The sequence below is a fragment of the Ochotona princeps genome, chromosome 15, assembly GCF_030435755.1.
Source record: "Ochotona princeps isolate mOchPri1 chromosome 15, mOchPri1.hap1, whole genome shotgun sequence".
Classification (NCBI taxonomy): Eukaryota; Metazoa; Chordata; class Mammalia; order Lagomorpha; family Ochotonidae; genus Ochotona; species Ochotona princeps.
This window is the reverse complement of record NC_080846.1, coordinates 15,200,311-15,223,672: the sequence shown is the minus strand read 5'-3', so window position 1 is coordinate 15,223,672 and position 23,362 is coordinate 15,200,311. Positions and strand designations below refer to the sequence as shown.

The 23,362-nt window shown below is 39.0% G+C and overlaps 1 protein-coding gene across 1 annotated transcript in view; it reads left to right on the top strand.

Moving 5' to 3' along the window:
* ANO4 (anoctamin 4) overlaps window positions 1–23,362 on the top strand; it is a 311,842-nt gene that overhangs the window by 145,756 nt on the left and 142,724 nt on the right. The window contains exon 4 of the mRNA XM_004589617.3: window positions 9,187–9,381. Within this exon, the coding sequence (XP_004589674.2) occupies window positions 9,187–9,381 (195 nt within the window). The remainder of the gene's footprint in view (window positions 1–9,186; window positions 9,382–23,362) is intronic.

The window sequence follows — 23,362 nt, the reverse complement described above, 5'->3', positions numbered from 1 at the left end:
AACTGATAATAAACTATTTTGTGTTTTCTTTCTAGGAGTATTTTTGACTGCCAATGTAAGTTTAAAAACATTTAGTCCAAGGATCTTAAGGAATGATGTTCCTGTGTTACTTACTTTGTTTGCTTGGTGATGTCCTTTAAGTAATTTCACTGAAATTTAGGATGTATATCGATGTGTAGGTTTCACCATGTGAAGTAAATACCTTATTCTTGGTTATTTTTGCTGCCTGGCTGGGGTATGCTAATACTTGACTATTTTACTCTTTTTTTTTTTTTTAAAGATTTATTCATTTTATTACAGCCAGATATACACAGAGGAGGAGAGACAGAGAGGAAGATCTTCCGTCCAATGATTCACTCCACAAGTGAGCCGCAACGGGCCGGTACGCGCCGATCCGATGCCGGGAACCTGGAAACTCTTCCGGGTCTCCCACGCGGGTGCAGTGTCCCAATGCATTGGGCCGTCCTCAACTGCTTTCCCAGGCCACAAGCAGGGAGCTGGATGGGAAGTGGAGCTGCCGGGATTAGAACCGGTGCCCATATGGGATCCCGGGGCTTTCAAGGCGAGGACTTTAGCCGCTAGACCATGCCGCCGGGCCCAGACTATTTTACTCTTTAATGAAAAGTGCCAATGAATTAAATTTATCTTAGTGAAGTCAGAGATGCTTCACTAGTTGCTTAAGGAAGAATAAAATAACTGGTGTTCCATTTTTTTAAAAGCCCAAGAAGTATTGATGTCCTTTGCTGTGTTTCACCAGATGTCCCTGAGCTGTGACGTGTTAGTGCTATGGCAGGCTGCTCTCTGACAAACTATGAGCTCCATGAGTGCATGAGCTGTCTGAATCTCTGAATCCTCGGTGCTTAGCATAGAGACAGCTTTCTTACAAATATTTATCATATATCAATAAGCAGGGATATCAGGAAGAACTCTTTAAATTATTGATTTTAAGCCATATAATCATAATTGTTTCTATCCTGTTCTTATCTTTAAATAACACCTGTGACAGTTCCCAGTTATGAGGCTATAAAGTTTATGTGTATCTATAGGGTTTACATAAGTCCAAAGAATGCAAGAAACACCCTTAAATGTCTAGGAGGTGATGGAAAATCCAAAGCTGCTTTTTCACTATGTCCTTGCATGAAGATGTAAAAATTTGAGATAAAATAAATACTGTAGGATGAGGCAATGTGAAAAAGCCAGAGTTTAGATTGATGTTCAGAGAAGCAAAGATAAAAAGACACAAAATGGCAAACAATGAGAAAATTGTGGGCATAAACAAATCTATTTGAGAAAACTGGAGTCTGTTGTGCTCTGTCTTTGTCTCTCCTTCCCTCTTATCTCCACCAACTATCTACAGGAATCCCTCCTGGAAGCAGCACATTGTGATAGGAATTAGATAAGACACTCCCAGTCTTGAGGGGCAGATATGCAGGCAATTACAATGTAGATAATCTTTGATACAGGTACTAATGTAGTCAGGGAATAACATGTCTTTGGGGTAGTTTGGGCTTGTGGGTAGTGGGGCTTCTTCTACCACAGATGAAGGATGATGAATGTGTCGCATTTGGGCTCTGAAGACCAATTTGGGCTAGATATTCTGTGAGCCCGACACGTATGCCCAAACTATAAGAACTGGCCCTGTTTCATTTCTACATCTTGAAGGCTATAATGAGGACTGTACTCATTAAACCTTTGCTGTGTGTCATTAACCTCAAATCTCAGTGATTCACACCCAGGAAATTTTGTCCTTTTGTTCAAAGGTCTTCAGGGAAGCTGGTGTTTGACCAGCCTTGCCATCCAGCTTTGGGTGGCAAGTCAGGTTTGAATTTGTTCCTTGTGACTTATTCTGGGATTGAAAACTACTTGGACTGTGTGCTTTATATGATGATATCATAAGCAAAGAGACCAAGCCAAAACCATGCAAGCAGGTCTCATAGGTCTGCTTTCATTATTACCACTTAACATTGCCTTGACCAGAGCAACGCATGATGATCAAGTCCAAGACCAGCGGAGCAGGGAAGACACTTGCCTTCCCCATTGGGAAATACTGACAAGTTGTGGGATAGGGAGAAGACATGAAATAGGGATGTGATCTACTCTGCCCTACTCTGCTACAGGCACTTCCTAAAATGAAGTTATTCTAATGGAATTCTGTAGTGGTAGGAGGGAAGAAAGATTTAAATTTGTCCTCCGTGGCAGGAGACAAGTTACAATTTTAGAGGTGAATCTGAAGGAGAGAAAGCCGTAATCTGCCAGCCATGCTGGTTAAACATTCTTACAGGTTCTACCTCTTTCTGATTATAGAAGTTCTTTGTATTGACATTGAACCATGAGTTAAACCTGAGTAATACTATATCTAGCCTTTTGTATTTCAGTTTCTTTGCAGAGTGCTTGAATGCCAAATTAATGTGGGTTTAGGCTTACAACTGTCACTAAATTACAGATGACAATGTCTTGGCAGGGAGTTCTTCCTGGTTTTGAAGTGTTGGTACTGCCAGATTTGTGTAACATGCTGAGGCGAATCTGTCAAAAAGACTGGCACAACGTGAGAAGAAAAAATAAAAAGGGTACATGACTGCCAAGCATCTGGTATGATGGTGTGATGGAGGATGGATGGGCTAACAACAGATCTTCTCAGTTCTCCTGAGACTAAGATATGCTCTATTATCAAGTCTCCACGAGGTCTTATGTGGGTTACAGCCACTCCCTAAAATGTACCTACAATTCAGTTACCCAGCAGTTCTGATGTTGAAAGCTCCTCAAAATCAGTTTGTGCTGGGCACCTTTGTCCTCACCTCACCAATGTGGTGCAAATGCTGTACCCCTTAAGAGAGGGCATAGTTAAAGTCATGAAAAGTGAGGTTCTCCTTTTTCTACCTCTATTTCTATGTTATTTTTTTCCCTTTTGGAGGGTTTCTGACTATTTTCTAAACATCATGTAAAAATTTTTAGCAGCCAAATAATAAAGGATATTAGAAAAGATCTAAAAAGCGTAGGAAAGAAAACACAGGCGGTCCCTGAGCCTAAGGTACTGGATCATGAAAAATAAAGAATAAAAAAAAAGAAAAAGAAACTGCAGGCTGAAAATAGCCAAAAGCATTTTTACCACTTTTCTTTTCAGTGTTCCAAAGGTGAAGCTAAATTTTCTCTCCACTTGGTAGTTAAGGAGAAAAACAGAAATAAACATCCCTTTCCATAGATTACTTTTTCCTTAATCAGTTAGATGATTCTTAATGCTTTGCAATAATGTTGACAGTCACAACCCAGTGCTTCCATGTTTTGAAAAGTAATTTACCTAAGAAATGACATGAAGAGAGATGCAACACAGAGACACTATGGCTGCAAGTTATAAAACATTGACAGAACTACAAATGTTTCTGTGGCACAGAGCTCTTCTGAGTCACAGGAATGACATTTAGATGAAGGCAAATTGCTTTCCCACAGCACTTCCACTGGGCAGTGCATCTTGGAATAATGCAGCTTGAGCCAGAGGGAACGAATGTCTAAAGATTTTGTTTTATTGAGAGAAGGTCTTACCTTTTAGAGTTCTTGAGAAGACAATATTTGAAGACCTTACATGAAACCTAAGCCTTGTATTTTTGTCTGTGAAAATATTAAGCATTGTTTTCTGTAGATATAATTAGTTACTCAAGAGAAAATTTAAACCAAGCAGTAATGGTGGACCTGTAATTTAGAAGACAGAGCGAAGTAAGAGCTATGACTTGGGGAGCTGACCACACAGAGATCACAGAATCACAAAGCACGCTTGATCACTGGGCGATCATACAGAACCCCAAATATGCACAGTATGTCAAGAACAGAAAGCCAAAATCAAAACCCTGGGAAATGCCCAAGAGTTGGGCTGATAATGACTCCAAATTCCATTTCCCTGTTCTAGTCCCAAGGATTTATGAAGAACTATATTATTTGAATAAAATATTTTTGTGTATGTGATTAAGCTAAGGATCTTGAGGTGAAGAGCTTATTCTGGGTTTTCCAGGTGGTCGCTAAGTAACATCACAATTGTTTTGGTAATAGAGGCAGAGGGAAATTAGACAGCAATATAGAGCAGGTGATGTGACCACAAGAGTTGGAAACTGTGATGATATTTGCACAAAGAAAGGAATGTTGGTACCATGAGAAGTTCAAGGAACTTCTGGAGGAATCATGTTGCTGCTGACACCTTGGTTTCCGGAGTCTAGGCTGCAAAGCTGGGAAATTATCTATTCCTGCATCTCAGCACACCGGGATTAAGATCATTTGTTACAGCAGGCCTAGGAAACCAGTGCTCCAGTTTCAGGAGCAGGAAAGGGAAACATTCAAACAGGCATGTGAGACTGCAAGAACCTTAAGCAAGAGTTTGCATACAGATGAGAAGAGATGGCAGTGTTAAATGCTAGAGCTTCTGGGAGAGAACAAGGATTGTGGACAAATTATTGATACGGCAGAGTGATGGCAGCTGGTTTGTCTGGGCACCTGCCTTGTACACACAGGACACTGTCACAAGCACTTTAAAGGTACTGATCATTAACTTGGTTAATTCCACAGCAACTTGCCTCTGCAGTACAAATTATTGTTATCCTGTGTTAAACTTAGAAAAGATTGGTGGGAGAAACACATCAAGCAACTTGCTCTATTGAACATAGGTAGGTTGCGTCCAAGTGAAATTTCACTCCAGCACTCATGTTTTTTCATTACTGTATTATACTTCTTTATCTTCATCCCTAATGATGTACATCGTTGGGCCTTTTTTTTTTAACAAGCAAGGTAGATTATAGATAGCAAGAGGAAAAGGTATTTTAGAAGATATTTGATGTAGAAAGGAGGGGAAATGGGAAACTTTTACATCTTCTCATTGGAATTAGGAAGCTCTCTGCTGAAGATGAATAGGACAGCCCATTTCAGGTTCCAGGAATCTAGGAAAGATGGTGAGGGTTTAGTGAAATAAGGAGCACTCTCTTAAAGATGTGTTCATAGGAAAAGGTGCTCACTTCTGCCTTCCGAGTCAGCTCTTGGCCTTGTGGTCCATCTATGCTCAAGGAGTCTTCATACACCATAGAGCAGAGTTTTGGGGAGAAATGACTTGTGTGAGATCATCATCCTTGCCGCTGTGTGGAAAGAGTCCCAAGCAGAGCTATGAAAGGAATCAGGAAAGCACAGCACATGATCCGCGCCACCACACACTCTGGAAATAGTTGGAGAAATTCGCAGATATGGGTTGTCATGTACCTATGGGTGAAGGAGAAACAAAGGGCATTGCATTAGAAAGGAAAGCTGGACAGGAAACAGGAAGACATGTCAGTATGAATGGAGTCATGAGCCAATCATGGAAAAGGGAAGAAAAAGGCAATTCTATAAGAAATTGGGCCAAAGAAAGTGTCAGAATTCTGCACTTTCTAATCTTGCTTGGATACATTTCTAAGTTATTCAGAACCACTGCAACATAAGACAGTATGTGTATTGACATTTGATTTGTTAGACTACATGGTATAGTGGGAAGAAGCAGTTTTAAAATTTGAGTCATTTGGGTGTGACATTGGACAGACAATGCACTGGGTCTCAGGTTTCCTATCTGTTCTCTGCCTTCTATGGTTGTGGGAAGGTATTTATGATCAATATCTACCATGGTACCTGACACTTAATAGAGACTAAGCATCAACAATGTTTTTCTAAAATAGTTGAGGACAGATTGGGTGATAAATTTATTGGCTAGTGATTAATTTCTAAAAATGTGACTTCTGGATCTGATACATGATTTTGAAAGTCTGACAAGAATCCCTCCTCATGTATTCCAGCTCTTTGTTACCTGTCTCTCCCTCCCATGGACGTTATTTGAGAAGGGCTTTACTGAGAATCCTCTGAAATGAAGGACCCTTAATTCCTGTAGGACCGGGATGTATCTATAGAGACATTCTGAGGTTTTATTTCCCCCATATTTGGTGCAATATTACTACCTTCCTTTTATTCATCTTCTCCTATTAATACTTCTGGTTTTTTATTTTAGCATCTTTCCATATTCTACATGATCATATTTCTAATATAAAAATTAACTATTTCAAATATCTATGCCATTTATTTCCATGATGTAATTTTTACCCTTATGTCATTTTGTAAGCCCTTCGAGGTCATTGGATAGAATCTGGAAGTCCCGCATTGAGTCACCATCATGATCCCTTTAGCTCGGAAATCTTCAAAGGGACAGGAAGAAATATTTTGGAGAGTGCAGTTTATTTCATATTTGCAGTCTAAGACAGTTTGGACCACCTTAGGATAACTTAACTGTCTCTTCTGTTTGCTTCATTTGTCACCTTCAAATCTATCTGAATTCCTATGGTCTTTGTGGGTCTACAGACATGCAGTCTGTACCTCTTTGGAAATAAGCACATACCAAAGTGGCATGGGGCAGGGACAGCTGGAAGAATACCAGATGGGTGCTATATGCCAGTTCTTCTACCTGCAGAGACATCTGGTGGTAGAAGGCTTACTTGCCCAGGCACCTTCAGAGCAGGACATGCCTTGCCAGGGAAATCCAATGCCAGGCTGTCTCCTAAGAGGCACCGAGTATGACAGTCTTAACCTGGGTGAATTTCTCCAGGCTGAGGCTCAGGACCACAGCACTGGGTGCTAAGGAACTGTGCTTATTTTGAAATTTGCAGGGATGAAGCTGCCTTTTTTTTTTTCATTTGATGATAATTGGTACCATTTGCCTATGTTCTTGCTGAGCTATAATTCATTTTATTTGTTGAACTTTTTTGTGAGAAGCATTAGACATTTGACTATAGTACAAACTGGAAGTATGATCTATCTTACATTAATAATAATAAAATAGATTAAAATGTTATCTCAAAAATGAGAGGGAGGAGTGTGTGTGCAAGAAAAGGAAAGGGGATAGAGGGAGAGAGGAAAGTATTATATTAGAATTCTATGAACTATTAAATCTGTATGTTAATATCATAATAAAACATTATCACTACATCCCAACTGGAGCCCAGATGCAGACATTCTGAGCAAGCCATGAGATGAGAGATGTGAAAAATCCCTGGATGCCTCCTTGGTTTGCTCACACTGAGAATCCTTGCTGTGGGATAGTTACGTACCCACATGATTACTCTTTCTGCTCTAGAAGCAATGACCAATTCCATGGATTGTCTGGTGAACCCCATCAGGGGATCAAGGAGTCAGGTCACAGATTGAGGCTGATGGACGGTGTACTTGGAGTCTGTCATTTTGATCGGCATTATTAAAATTTACCTATAACATTGTTGTTACGTTTCTGGAATCCACCAAGAAGCCCGGGTTATATCCTCCCCCAACCGCAGGGAAGTTAACTCTTCCTACCTCTGATGGGACTCTTGATTGCTGATGCTGATGTTACCTCTGAATAGGTTTGTTATTTCCCTCATTTCTGGGTGTTTAGTATACTTTTCGCAGGAGCCCCAAGTACTGATAATCCCTAAATCACCAGGCCCCGTTTTCTCAGCTGCAAAAGACACCAAATTAATTAGCAAAACATCGAGATAATTTCCAACTCTCAGTTTCTACCTTCAGATTTCAACGAGTTGTCCTTTTAAACAGTGTTTCTGCAATTTAGGGAAACTTTGTTTTCTGCCGTCAGATGTTGTGTTTTTTAACCAGGTCCCCGCGCCACCCTCCGGCTTGTTGGCATTTGCTAAGGCTAACAGCTTTTCTTGGCTTTTCTCCTTCCCCTCCTCCTCCTCCTCCTTCTTTTTTAAAGATTTTATTTATTGGAAAGTCAGATTTACAGAGAGAAGGAGAAAGAAGAAACAAAGATCTTCCTTCTGCTGGTTCACTCTTCAAGTGGTCATAATGACTGGAGCTAAGCAGATCCAAAGCCAGGAGCCAGGAGCTTCTTCCAGGTCTCCCATGTGGGTGCAGCATCTCAAGGCTTTAGGCCGTCCTCGACTGCCTTCCCAGGCCACAAGCAGGGAGCTGGATGGGAAGTTGAGTAGCTAGAATACAAACGAGCACCCATATGAGATCCCAGGCATGCAAGGAGAAGATTTAGCCACTAGGCTAACGCGCTGGACCCCCTTGGCTCTTGTTAAAGGAGAATGAGATACATTTATCTATGAATGTAGATCCCAGCTCTGTCCTCAGAGTTTCTTTTAACTAATCATGTCACCTTTCATCTATCACTGTGGTTTCTGAAAGGATTTTGTTAACCCTGTGTTCCCTCAGCATTTATTAGCAGGAATTCTCGTTTAGTGAAGGATTTTGTCCCATCAACTCTCTAGTTACAATAAAATGTAGTGCATAAAGGAAAAAGAATAAATGCTTACTTTTTCCCTTTATCTGTTGTATGACTAATGAATCACTACCTTAACCTCTGGGAGTGATCTGTGAGTGTTCTTTGAAAAATGTTAAAATCAGGATATGGTGTAATATAATCAGTGTAAGTGAATACAGTCAATATTACTTCGATAAAATTGACATGATATTTGAAATTTGCTTTAAACTACTCTAGCACTTGAAAAATGCAAACACATACCAAGGGGAATATTTCAAGGAGTGTTGACATTTGCTAACATTGGATAGGATGAGGGATCTTTAAAAAAGTTAATGGGAAATGTGTAATCATGGAAACATGGAAAGATGCATGAATCTCAAAGTTGTTTCACCAACAATTCTACCTTGATTTCCATTTCTACAGATTTTTTTAAACTACTCTCATACCGTTTATTTTTGTTTTTATGATGGTTGATATTTCTGAAAATAAAATATTTCTAGAACGACATATCATTCTAAGATCTCCAGACATGTCAATGTGAGTAGAATCACTAACTCTGGCTCTTGTTCAAATTGTGTGGATGAAAGTCGTCTGATTCCTGTTGAAAATCCATTTATGCCAGCCCTCGATCCTAAAAGCTATAGTTAACAGCATATAAAATATATGAATATATTTCCATGATTTTGCAAAAAGTTTTAATCTCTGAATTTTGGATACTTATGAAATCTAGTCATGATAACTAAAGTGTTCCACTTTTGAATGAAGCAATTTTCAAGAAATAATATCATGTGTAAATGGACTGATCACACAAGCATCCCTAGCATGCTTTACGAATATGAAACATATGAAACATTTAGATTTTATGCTATTTCATATCTCAACATTTTAGCCATTCTGAACTGATATCTTTAGCCTAATGCTCTTCTTTCTCATTTCAGGTTTAAGTTTATCTATTCATGGGGCTGAAAAGCGTTTGCAAATCCATCAACGGCGAAGTGTGGCAAGCCGCCCTGGGTCACGTCGTCGCTTGCCTGTGGTCAGGCATTCCTCACTCCCACCAGGTAGAAGGTCAATAAACATGGAGGCAAGTTCTTCAGGAATCACTAATGGAAAAACCAAAGTTTTCCACCCAGGTAATGCATGGGACAGTTCAACAACAAACTCATTTTAGCAGCAGCTTGACACAAGCTTGCTTTTTCAGACTTAGTTTACTTTTCTATCTCTTCCTTTCAATCAGTATTCAATACCACCATGACTGTAAGGAGAGAAGAATGTTGTGTGAGAAATGATGTGTCAGAGAATGTTAAGAGAACATCCCACCCTCAGTGGTGTCATTTAACTGAATCTTTTACTGATAAGACTTTTTTCAGTCTAAAAAAAAAGCTTACTGTATAATATATATAATATTATATAATATATATAATATATATTATATATTACATATTATATTATATATATTATATATTATAGATATAGATATAGATTTGGGTGTTTCCTTGACAACTAGTCCCAAGGGAGCCAGGGAAAATATAAAGTGAAAAATGCCTGCTTGGAATCCTGGTATTGGCTTGCAAGCACATCTTCCTGAGGAGACTGCAGACTACATATCAAGTTTCAAGGATTCTAGGCAATATGCTTCTTAAACCTGTTAAAACAATTCTACACTAATTCCAGCCAAAAAGGCTTCTTCTGTCCATTTGGGCAAAGGTTCACTGAAGTATTCATTCAATAAGTATTTATAGAGTGCCTGCTTCCTGTCAGGCATTGTTATGAATGGTGAAGAAATATAAGTGAACAGGCAATGATGCTTCTGAAAAGCAGCATCACAGAAATGTGCAGTGGTGAGGGAATTCAGAAGTAACTTAGAATGACTCTCACCCAATCTTGGTTGGTCTCTGTAATGTCGTAACAGTGAATCCTTGCCTCCTCCTTGTCTCCATCTCTAAACCTCTCACACCCTCTGCTCCTCATTAACTGGTTACCTTGTTTTCTAATCTCACCAAAAAAGGCCACAACCTTTGGGCGTGGTTTACAGCAAGTGCCTCCTTCTCACTCTTCAGAGGAATCACTATTGAATCCATTCTCTCCTTCTCTCTGCAATTTCAGAAGACAAAGAACATCCCACTATCTTTTTTTTTCAGATACCCAGTAAATTTTAAAATAATCACCAAATGCTCAAACTGTAGCAATATATCAGTCCTAACAAGTGGTTTAACAAACATATGAAGCTTGAAAAATCTTTGCAGCAATGTTGATACAAATATACATTTCTTTTGTTCGGTTTTTAAATTTTAGCTCACATATATGGGGAGAACATGTGCTTTTTGTCTGTGTCTAGCTTATTTCACTCAACATAATTCCTTCACTTGCATACAGTTTGACACAATGTCCATTTTTTGTAGCTGAATAATATTCCATTGTCTATAAATACAACATATGTTCTTTATGTAATCATATGATGATGGACACCTCAATTGATTTTATATTATATATCATGAATTTGCTGGTACAGGTGTCTCTTTGATACAACATGTCTTTGGGGGTATATATTCAGTTAGTGAGATTGCTTGGATCAGATGGCAAGTCTATTTCTAGTGGGTTTTTTTTAATTTCGATTTGTATCCCACAATTGCTGTGATAATTTACATTCCCATTAACAGTGTGTGAGAATTCTGCTCTCTCCTTATCTTCATCAGCATTTGCTGCCTTCTATCTTTTGGATAATGTCCAGTCTGATATGGGTGCGATTATAATTTATGGTGCTTTTGTTTTCATCTGCTTGATAGCCAGTGGTCTTGAACATTTCTCAAATACTCATTGGCCATTTGTATTTTAGAGAACTGTGTATGGATATCCTTTGTTTATTTCTTACCTGAATTGATTGTTTCTTGAAGTTGAATTTTTTGAGTTGATGCTATATTCTGGAGATTAATATTTTGTTGGCAGACAGCTTGCAAATATTTTCCCCATTCTGTTGTGTGTCTCCTCACCCTATTGACTGCTTCCATTGCTGTGCAGAAGCTTCCAAGTGTGATATGGTCTCACTGGCTGCTTTTTCCTTTGCTCTCTGTTTTAGAGGCCTCATCATGAAAGTCATTTCCTACGTTGCTGTTAAAGTGTTCCCCCTACATTTTCTTCCAGAAATGCAAAGCCCATGACTTCCTACATGTCCTTTAGCTCAGACACTTCTCTCTTGAGTCTTAGACAGGAAAATGTACTCTTTCCCATCAGTCTGTTAAAAAGTCTCAAGCTTCTGTCATTTGAGTCAGCTTCACTAGGCACTGTATCCTCTACTTTCTTCTTCCTACATTCTAAGTCAGTCTTCAGAAAGAAGACTGCATCTTTGTTTGCCATGTTCTTGGACTTCCCAAACCTCTTCAGCCAACACAGTACAAGTTCCTCCTGCAAATGACTGTTCTTGAGATCTTGGTGACTTTTCCTTGGAGTACCATGATGGATGCTGGCCATATTCTAATGAACCAGGTGAGGAGTTTCTAAAAATCTTCCCACAGCTTCTTTGACAGCCTTCTCTTTTTGCTCTTCTCTTTTCTCACATGTACTTTTCCTGGTTTTCTAACCTTTAATATTTCTTTCTTGCTCTTTTGTCAGTACATACTTCATGACAAATCCAGATGATCTATCTCTACCTCTGATTGTGTCATCTTCAGTTTATCCCATGAGTGACAGATTCAAGTTCAAAACTTTTACCGTCTTAAAAAAAGATGTCCATTAGGGGGCGGGCCTAGTGGGGGTTATTGTGGGTCGCCCCGACTAGGCTGCAGCCCCCACTGGTTGACGCAAGTGCCGAGTACGTGCTAGGCAGAACCAACCTAGTCTGCAACACCCACTGGTTCCAGAGCAACTCCAGTCCGAAAATAAACCAGCCCAGGAATTGCACCTACAAGCTGATTGTGGCGATGACCAGCTGGACTCAGAACCCTAGCCAAGAAAAGACAGAGGACAGGACGGGTCAATCAACCATCTCAGATATATGTTGGCAGCGAAAACCGGGCAAATGAAGACTCTATGATGGACAGTGTCAACCAGTGAACTCTGCAACGACCTCATCGAACTGGGAGTGGCGAGACTGGCAGTGATTCATAACTAGAGAAATATTAAAACCACTAGGGGTTGATCGCAGCTAAATAGTCTCCCCAAGAAGCTGTACATTCCATCTGGACAATGAACAGCTGGACTATGTGCTTGGCATCTGTTTGCAAGGGAAGAATCTTGATTGAATTTCAACTGTAATGCTGCAACGGGGTGGGGGGGCGTCCACCGTGGGGGAGGGGAATGGGGGGTGGGGGCAACCCCAGAGCCTATGAAACTGTCACATAATGCAAAATAATTAATAAAAAAATAAATTAAAAAAAGATGTCCATTATGATCTGGCTCTTATTCCTTATTTTTTGTAACCTTTTGCCACTCTAACGTACTATGTAGAGTTTGACTAGAATAGTGTAACTGCTAAAAGATGTATCCTAGAGACTCATTGAATCATCTTTCTATATTGAGCGAGTTGACTAAGCCAAGTCTGAAATCCATAGGGAAGAATTTCTGGAAGGATTAGCTGGAAATCTTTGGTACCATCTACAGGTAGAATTTCTTCATCAGGGAAGTTTCAGATCTGCTTGTTAAGGCCTTTAAATTGATTGGATCAATTCTGCCTGGATTATCCAGTATAATATCATTCATTCAGAGTCAATTGATTATGAACAGTAAACACATCTACAAAAAAAAACCCTTTATAGCACCACTTGCTTAATGTACACTGATTAATTGGGTATAATAGCATAGTCAAGTTGGCATGTCAAATAGATCATCACACCTGGTAATACTAATTTTCTTTCAATGCTTTACAGTAAAGTAACAGGGTCCAGATGGGGAAGAACTTTGTGGACTAAGATAAGGATAAGGTCTTTGAGTCCTATATGTGAAATGGGAGTCCAGTAGGGTTTTGAACAAAAGAATCTCATTATTTAATTTAATATGACCAGTTTTACAAGAGTTTAGAGGGAGCTGATTAAAGAATGAAGGTGAGATAGGACGTCTCTAAAACTCTGCAGTTAACGGGTTATGGCAGCTCTGTCTGCAAGTGGGAGAACTCATGGTAAGAATGTGGATTCTGGATGGGTTTTAATTCGGACTTAACAAAATTTCTAAAGGATGTTATGTAAAAAGTAAGAGAAAGGAAAGATAAGAATGACTCAAGTTGGCAACAGTAAATGTTATTAGCATCAACTCAAATGGAGAGGACTTTGAGGGAAGTAGATCTAGTGTGATTGAAGGCAAATATGGGATTGAAGTTTGTGTATATAACATTATATACTTTTTTGATTGTATAGGTGGCTGGATACTTTATTTGAAGTTGAAGAGTTTGGTCTGGGATAGAGATCTAAAATTGACAGTTGTTGACAGATAAGTGATAGTTAAAGCCATCAGGTAGAAGGAGGTGGATAGAAGGAGAGATAGGGAAGGGCAAGGGGCAACAGTTGTGATCTGGGGCACTCCCATAGGTAAAGGATCAGAGAGGAAGCAAGCCCCCAGCAATGAAGGCCAAGAACTAAAGAATTGTAATAATAGAGAAAAAACAGAAGTACTGTCTTGAAAGTTGGGTAAATTGATTAATAAAGTGATTATCTCAGTTAAATATTGCTGAAAGTCAAGTAGGATTAGCAGTGAGAGTTGGAAACTGATTTTTAGCAAAGTGGGAGTCAGTGGTGATTATGATAGTTTTGGTGAAGGGGTGGGGTTGAAACTCTGAAGTGAGTTAAAGTTGTGAATATAGGCAAGTTATTTGAAACAGCTTTACTGTGAGGTGAAGAAATAGAGCGCTGACTAGAAAACATGTAAGGTCAAGAGAGGGTTTATTTTCAAGTTAGCAGATCTCCAGCAGATAATTCATGATGTTGGTGAGAGTAGAAATGTCATGGTGTTGGCATGACATTGGGATAATGGAAACGGTATAGACAGTTCACATTGTAAGGGCAGAGATTCAGTCATGAAATTAAAGCAGGAGTATTTAACATGATTGGAAATTTACTTTAGTCTTGTTACATGAGCAAAGGCATAGAACAGGTGGAAACTTGAATCTGATCTGCATCAAAGTAAGAACAAAGAAGGAATCAAAGCTATATAGAAGGGAGTTATTATAGAGATTCATTAGGTGATTTAAACATGGTGAAGAAGACAGTGAAGACATCAAAGTTGATGAACAGTGCAGGATCAACTGGAATTTCCAAAGGGCAGAAAAGTGTTTGGGGGTTACAGTAGAAGGAGGAGCTCAACAACAACAGAAAATAAGGGTGGTCAGAGAATAGAATGAATTACACTAAGGCTGTCACTGGTAATGACAAGGTCTAGACCAGGTAAGAGGTAAGATTCAGTGGTGAGATGATTGGACAAAAAGTTACCAGGTTCTAAGAGACCCATTAGTGGAAAGAATTGACATATGTGTTGACGTGACTAAAAAACTGGATAGTTTCTGCAGGCTTAATTGCTTAACTGGGTAATCCTCTACCTGCAAGTGCTGGCATCCCATATGGGTGCCTGACTTGAAACCTTGACCCTGCACTCTCGTGGAAGACCCAGGAGAAGCCCCTGGCTATTGTAGCCATTTGAGAAGTGAACCAGCAGTTGGAAGATATTTCTCTTTGTCTGTCTTCTGTTAATCTACCTTTCCAATAAAAATAAATAAATATCTCTTTTTTTTAAATGGGTAGTTTCAGAATGAATGATAGACCATACATTAACCTCATTAAGAAGTAAGAACCATCTGTAAGGCAGCAGGTGAATGCAGTGATGACATGTAAGAAATGGGGTAGCATGCTAACTGAAATTGAGGGAGGGAGTGTTTAGAGAAGGAGGGAGAATGGTCCGAAGGTGACTTTTAGGCACTAGGAAAATACCTATTTGTCCTGGTATTCCACTGGTGATGGACAGTGGGAGCAAACAGAGCAAGGGAAACAGTGACCTTTGGAAAGACTTGGGTTTTGTTTCTTAAAAAAACTTTTACTTGCCTGACAGAGTTATGAAGGGGGAAACCATTATATCTTCCCCTGTGACTTTCAAGCCAAGATATTTTCCCAAGAGACTTTCACAGCCAAGGTTAGACCAATCCAAAGCCAGAAGCCTAGAACTCTGAGTGGGTGGTCCAACCCCAAGCCTTTGGGTCATCTTATGCTTTCCCAGGTCAGAGAACTGAATCAGAGGTAGAGCAGCCAGGGCTATACTGGCACCCACATGAGATGGGAGCATTACAAGCAGTCTAGTCTACAGTGCCACAACTCCAACCCTAAGATTGAGATTTTTCTTAAAATGAGAAGATGAAGGGAATGACCTGCGAAGAAACTGATAATATTCAGGAAATTCTGGAGGGCTCAGCAATGGACACCTTTTGGATATTGGTTAGTTGCCTTAAATTGATCTCTGTGTTTTGTTTTACTGGAGTATCTCAAAGTCCCTATGGAAAAGATACTACAGCCCTTCTCTTAAAAATCTTCATGTGTATCCAGCAAAAAGGGAAACATTGCAAGTCAAGGTTTTCAAGCTCTCTGCTTTATTTTACCTCTCTGCTTTCTAGGGTTATTTCCTTTGATATTCTTTTCACCCAGTTTATTCTACTATAATGAACCACAGTTTTTTCACAATTTCTCAGGGAGGCTTTTTATTGGTTTATTTATCTGGCATTGCTCAGTCTCCTTCCTAATTTTGTATTTTTTCCCCCTAGCAAATTTGTATTTAGTTCATCTTGGACTGAACTCCAAATTCTGTTTCCTCCAAGAACCCTTTCTAGATCTCATCAGTTGGAAGTGGTCAGTTGCTTGCAATTGAAATGAAATTATATTACTGTAAAAACTAGAAAAAGCAGTAAGGAAGGAGGAGAGTGAAGAGGAATGCAGACAGGCAGGGCTGGGTGTGGAGGGGGAGAAGTATCAGTGAGGTCCTGCATCTGTACCACAACATATGTGAAATTTGTCCACTTTCTATAAATATTTATTTTTAAGATGTCTTGCACTTCCTCCATGCATCCATCAGTAAGCCTCATCAAATCCACCTGTCTGTGTTTTCATTGTTCTGGATGGCAGAGATGGTTTTCAATTCATCATTTTAGCTACTATCACCTCAGCTGCACACATTGTTAAGAATAGCTGCTTAGTAAATGATTACTTAGCAGATCAGATTTGCCTTCTGAAGTCTACTGCTTCTTCCAAGGTGCTCCTTCAGTTGTTAAAATTCTCGCTGAAGCTATTTTTCAACTGAAATGTTTCCCGTTTAATTCAGTGCTTCCTTGAATAACATAATATTCAGTTTCTTTACCATCATAAACACCCTGCACTTAGAAATTCTTCTTTCATTAATGCCTCCCAAGAATGTAATAAAGTATTCTGCTACAGTCTGACACACAGAGTGAGATGAGTCATCCTTTCCTTTAACTGGCGTCCTGTGCTGATATTAATAGGATGAAAACTAAATCAATGTTACTCAGATATTTCCTAATGGTATACTATCAACACAGGATAATTTAGCATGCTTTGATTCACTGCTTTCCCCTTAAACACAGCACTACATTTATCTAGCATCATTTTAGTATGGGTTCTTAGGCCCTAAAATTATTGACTATTGGTTGAAAATAGAAATAAAACAAATCCGTTAGCACTGATTTATAAGAAAAATTAAATTAGAATTAGTAACCTATTTTTAAAAGAAATTATTTTTAAAGCTCATTTTGCAAAGGTAACTAGCATGTAATTTCAATTTCATCCTTTTCATCTTTAGCATACTTGCACCGTGGTCCTCTGTTGGAAGATTACAGAAGTGCTCTGAAAGTGAGCTTCTTATTTGTAGAGAATCATAGAGCTTAGGAACAGCAATGAAATTTTAGTCATGTTGAGCCCTATTAAGTCATCCATTTATTTTTTTTACAAAGTTAATAATCCCATTTCTGAAAGTACCATGTAAAAAACCTACTCATTTGTTAAATATGAAAAGAACAGAGTCTCTGGATCTCGCATTCCCTCAGCCTGAGTAATTTCAGTGTTTCTTTTTGAATTTACAAATATTTCTGAATATCTGCTGTGTACTAAGAAATGTTTATGTGCATGTGGCCCTATGTGAAGCTAACATGGAGCAGAACTCTAGTAAACACTGATGTGAGGGACTAACAATCGTTTCTAAAAGAGATGACTGATCAGGGTTCTCTTTATAAACAACAGAAACCATTTTTTTAATCCAAGCAACAAAGGAATTATATTTGAAGGCTTTGGATGGAAAGTCTAGGTGGCTGGGCCCAGCATGACAACCTGTTGGTTAAATCTTCACCTTGCATGTGCCAAGATCCTGCATGGTGCCAGTTTGTGTTCAGGCTGCTGCGCTTCCCATCCAGTTCCCTGCTTGGGGCCTGGAAAAGCAGTAGAAGATGGCCACAGCCTTGGGACCCTGCATTCATGTGGGAGACCCAGGAAGAGTCCCTGGCTCCCGGCTTTGGATTGGCTCAGCTCCAGCTATTGCAGCCACTTGGAGAGTGAACCGTGAATGGAAAATCTTTCGGTCTCTCCTTCTCTGAATATCTGAGTTTCTAATAAGTAAATAAATCTTTTAGAAAAAAAAAAAAAGAAATTCTATGGGGTTGATCCTTATTTAAAAAACTGAGATCAAGAAAAAGAACCACTTGACTGTCTGGAATGAATGGGTTCTTATACATTTTCTTTGAGTATCATTTGGCCCATATTTTGAAGATTTTGTGGAAATACTCTTATGGACCATGCATCTTTCTCTAGGTCAGGTAAAGATTAATGAGACAAAGGGAAGAAAGAAAGGAAATCTCTTCCTTCTTAATGGGAAGGGGGGATGGACCCTTTGCTATCTTTTCCTGTTTGTTATATGTAAAAAAAAAAAGACAAATGGATGAGGAAGAAGGCCTGTGACAGACATATACTAACTCTGTTTGATAGAGGTCAAATGGCATTTAAGAAGTAGAAAGAGATACAAACCTGGGATATCCAGGCCAGGAAAATTTTAGATTTCAAAATGTTTATGTTCTACAACTTGACTTTGAAGGTCCACGAAAGTGTCAACAAGAGGAATAGGGGAATGACCATGAGATGGAGAGATATGAATTGTTTATGGGCATTGTTTGTGTTTTATGTCTGGCAACTCTAGGTAATATTATTGATTCTCTAAGTCACCTTATGTAATATAAGTAATACAGCAAATATAATACTGGATAGAAGCCACTTAGGAAAGAAGAAAATTTATCCCAACTCATACGTTGGAGATTGACAGTCCATGAACAGGGGCCCAGTTGGTGTCAGCTTCTGCTGAGATGGGATATTGGCAGTGGATGGGCACAGGGTGAGAAAGGAATCAGACACACGAGGTGCACTCTTCAGCTACCTTCTCATCAGTCTTTACTTCTAAGTCCCCCAGGATTCAATCATGGCTTTTCATTCTAGCACCCTAATCCAATTCATTTACTTCCCATAGTCTCCATCTTCAGACACCACAGTTGGGATTAAATCACCACTCAAATCCATTAGCCAGTGTCATTAACCAATTAAGTGTTAATAAAAGACTTTGAGGTTTAAACATCTGCATGAGTTTGTGGAGTAAATTTTATTCAAACCACAACAGAAATTTGGTATAAATTTTCCAGCATAATTCTCGGCATATGCTGTGTACTATGTATTAAGTGTTAGTGATCCTCTTCATTGCTACCATCATCATAAGTAAACATCAGAGGCCTGAATGTACCTGTGTGACAGAAGCATTTGTTTCTCACTCACCACTTGACAGAGTAGTTTCCTGGCAGGTGTACACTTGGAAAGCATAAAGAGGGGCTTTCAGTGTGAGCTGACACGGAAGCCCACATGGTCCTCTTGTGCTCATGACTGCGGTTTCTCTTTGAGTTTTTAGGCTTTTGTGTATCAATTTCACTTCGACACTGTCTGTTTTCACTCATAATTAGTTACTATTATTCTATCTCCCTATATAGACCAATGATAAAAGTATTCAATGCCAGTAGGCTTGGGAATGCAGTAATTTCAGATTTTTTCTTTTTTAGTTTGAAACTGTAAAGCATCAGTTTAGTGACTATGGCATGTAAAAACGAATCAGAAGATTTCTTCTACTGCCTTTTTTTTATCTGCTAGACCAAGCTTGCAGTCCTGAAAGTGTCATCAGATGTAGAATATATGCTTTTTCTTTGATTTTATAAAATTTGTTTTTGCTTGGGCCCGGCGGCATGGCCTAGTGGCTTAAGTCCTCACCTTGAGCGCCCCGGGATCCCATATGGGTGCCGGTTCTAATCCCAGCAGCTCCACTTCCCATCCAGCTCCCTGCTTGTGGCCTGGGAAAGCAGTGGAGGATGGCCCAAAGCTTTGGGACCCTGCACCCACGTGGGAGACCTGGAAGAGGTTCCTGGTTCCCAGCATCGGATTGGCGCACACCGGCCCGTTGCGGCTCACTTGCGGAGTGAATCATCGGACAGAAGATCTTCCTCTCTGTCTTTCCTCCTCTCTGTATATCCGGCTTTCCAATAATAATAAAATCTTAAAAAAAAAGAAAAGAAAATTTGTTTTTGCTGATATGTTCCATTACTAAGTAATTTCTAGGACATTTTATCTCATATTTAATGTAATTGACCCTCTTCTCCTTTATTTTCTTTCCTTATTTTCTTCTCCTGATTTTCTTTTAATTTAGATATGAGGTTTAAATTCTGGGACATAACAATTTCACAGGAGAGAAGTTTTAGAATTTTGTTATTTCTAATGAACTAAGATGACTACACATTTGCCTGTATACAGAGGTGTTTAGTGCAATTTGATAGTAATAAAAGTATAACCACTATTTTGTGATCACTCTTCAATATTCCCAGTTTCAGAAAGCATTAAGCTATTTGCATTTATTACATCATGTAAGTTCCATAATATCCTCATTCTATTGTTCTTATTTTATGATTGGAAAAGTAAGGCACAGAGAAGGGCGAACAACTCACTCAAGATCAGATACCCAAGATGCCATTCTCGTGGCTTGATCTCTCATTCAGTATGCGTTACCTTCTTCAAGAAACTTGGTAGCAGCATGTCTAGTTAGCAAATGATGCTTAATTAAAAACTCTTGAGTTCAACCTCAACATAAAAGCGTTTAATAATAAACCATATTGTAAAAATGGTTCATTTTTATTGACGACATAGATATTTCCTCGAATCAGTTACTATTTCTTTTCGTGTGATGCCTCATTTTGTGGCTCCTCTTTTTGCTCTCCTCTGCATTGGGTGTTCCTTTTTCTTCTTCCTTTCTTTCCTGAATAGTACAGCATTCACCTTTTGTTTCCCTGTGTTTCAGAGATTTCTTTCTGGAACCCAAACCAAGGCCTTGTTGAAGAAACAGATTGAAGTATGTTTCCTATGTTTCCCACTGTAATGCAGTCATTACAGTGAGTAGAGGGAAAGGAAAAGACCAAGAGAGATTTTGAAAGATGAATGATCACCAGGGCTTATTTCTAGTTCTGCCATGGAGCAGAGTCAAGCTGTAGGACACCACATGCTTTAGGACAGGAATAATATAGAAAAAGTAAATGCATGACAAGTCTTCAAAATGGTAATCATCATGTCACCCCCTTACATTTATACCAGGTTCTGTTTTCCCCACAGGCTTCCACAAATGTTGCTCCTATATTTCATTTAGTTCTCACAGCAGTGCCTGAGCTGAAATGACACCTCTTTTACCACAACTCAGGAAATGGAATTATTTGCCCCAAAGTATAAAATTAGTAGTTGATGGTATTAGAGGAAAATCTTTGTGTTTAGTCTCTTGTGGGTATTGTTTTTCCTTTGTGCCAACTTTTCATTCTGTGAAGATGAGAATTCATTGATTCTGAAATGTTTGTTTTCTCATCCTTTTATCTGTAAACAGATATTTTCCTTAGAATTTTGACAGAAATATAGATGCTTTGTTTGGATCTGAACCTACATAAAATGATGTATTAGCTTTTATGTGTTTGAAATGGCTTTATGGTGTAGTTGAAAGAGAAGGCATCCCACAATATCTGAAATCATGGATGACAAACCACAAGATTACGAGTACTTAGGGCTTCTGTTTCGTTTGTGATGCCCTTCAAAACAGTCAGCACTGTGATTAAGAAATAACCCTAATCATTCTTTATTTGAAGCTCTTCCTCGTTTAGCACTTTTTAGATGTGTGATGTGTGTTTAATAAATGATGGGGAGGAGTACTTGGGAAAACAAGTTATTCAGAAACTTGGCAAATGTGGGCTTTGGTATCAGTGTTCCTTGCTGTCATTTGCTGAGTACTAAAATTATATTTTTTAATTGTATTTTCTAATTTCTAATATAATTTATATATTTATAAATTCTTCCCTTATTTGCATATATCCCTTTACTTTGATATGTGTATACATTTTTTTAAAGATTTTATTTTTATTGGCAAGTTGGATATACAGAGCGGAAGAGAGACAGAGAGGAAGATCTTCCGTCCATTGCGTTGATTCACTCCCCAAGCAATGATCTGAAGCCAGGAGCCTGCAGTCTCTTCCAGGTCTCCCATGTGAGTGCAGGGTCCCAAGGCTTGCGGCTGTTCTCCACTGCTTTCCCAGACCACAAGCAGGGAGCTGGATGGGAAAGCGGGACTACCAGGACATGGACTGGCACCAATATGGGATTCCAATGTGTGCAAGGCTAGGACTTCAGCCACTAGACTACCATGCCACACCCCGTACATACATATTTTTGACCTGTTTGATACTTCTAGAGGAAATGTTTTGAAAAATCTTTCCCAAGTGTCTGTTAACACAAAATGATTTTTTGTGAAAAAAATATTTTGTTTTGGTGGATTTAAAGGTATTTCTGTCAAGGCTATTTTAAGTCATTTTGTATGAAGAATTCTGGTGAGATTTAAGTAACTATTTAATGTAAAATCATATAACTGTCTAGTAGAGTTGGGACTGAAAAACTTAGTTTTAACAATGGTAGTATTTAATAATGAGCTTCTCCTGTGCTTAATTTCTCAAGTGGAGAGGTTGAAATATGAGATGGATGAAGTTGTACATCGTATGATAAAATTACACCTAAAATAGGTCTTCCTAATACAGAGAAAGAAAATATCACATAATATGATCAGTGAAAGGGGACCAATGCCACAGCTCAACTGGCGAATCCTCCTCCTGCAAGCATCAGCATCCCATGTGGGTACCGGTTCATGTCCTGCCAGCTCCACTTCCCATCCAGCTTCCTGTTTTTGACCAGAAAAGCAGAGGAGGATGACTCAAAGCCCTGGGATCCTGTACACTCATGGGAGACCCAGGAGAAGCTCCTGGCTTTGGATCAGCTCAACTCCGGCCACTGTGGCCATTTGGGTAGTGAACCAACAGATGAAAGGTATTTCTCGCTTTGTAAAATCTGCCTTTCCAATATAAATAAATAAATCTTTTTCTGTATCTGTCTATCTAATGTATGTGTGTTAAGTGAATCACCCTGATTTCCCTGCCGATATAAAATGTGCCAAATTATATATACTTACTTCTATGATTTTTTACTATAGCCACCCAAAATGTTGTTCTCAACATTTTATCAGTGAGAAGAATGAGGCTTATTCACTCTGTGGTGGCTCAAGGGCACATCAAAGTAGAATTCAAATCTAGGTCAGCTTAGTGCCAAATTTTCTTTTTATATCACCCTGTGTTAATTTGCAAATATAAGATTTGTCTATATTTGCTTGAATAAGAAATTGAATTTTAAGTGATTTTTGCTGAAGTCACTAAACTAAGTAAGACTAATAGAATAAAAAATAGTGATTTGGTGAGTCAGTGGAGGGCAACTGAGAAATTGTGTTGATGTCTATTATATCTTTATGTGTCACAGTGGAAAAGAATAAAAGGTATAAAAATTGATGAATCAAGAAATAATATGATACACATGGAAGAAGCCAAAAGGTACCCTTTTAAAAATATTTATTTTGTTTATTTGCAAGTCAGTAGTACACACACATACACTTACACAGACACAGAAAGGGAGAGGCAGAGATCGTCCACCTACTGATTCAGTCAGCCAAAAGAACGCAACAGCTGGGGCTGGGCAAGGTTGAAGCCAGAAACTT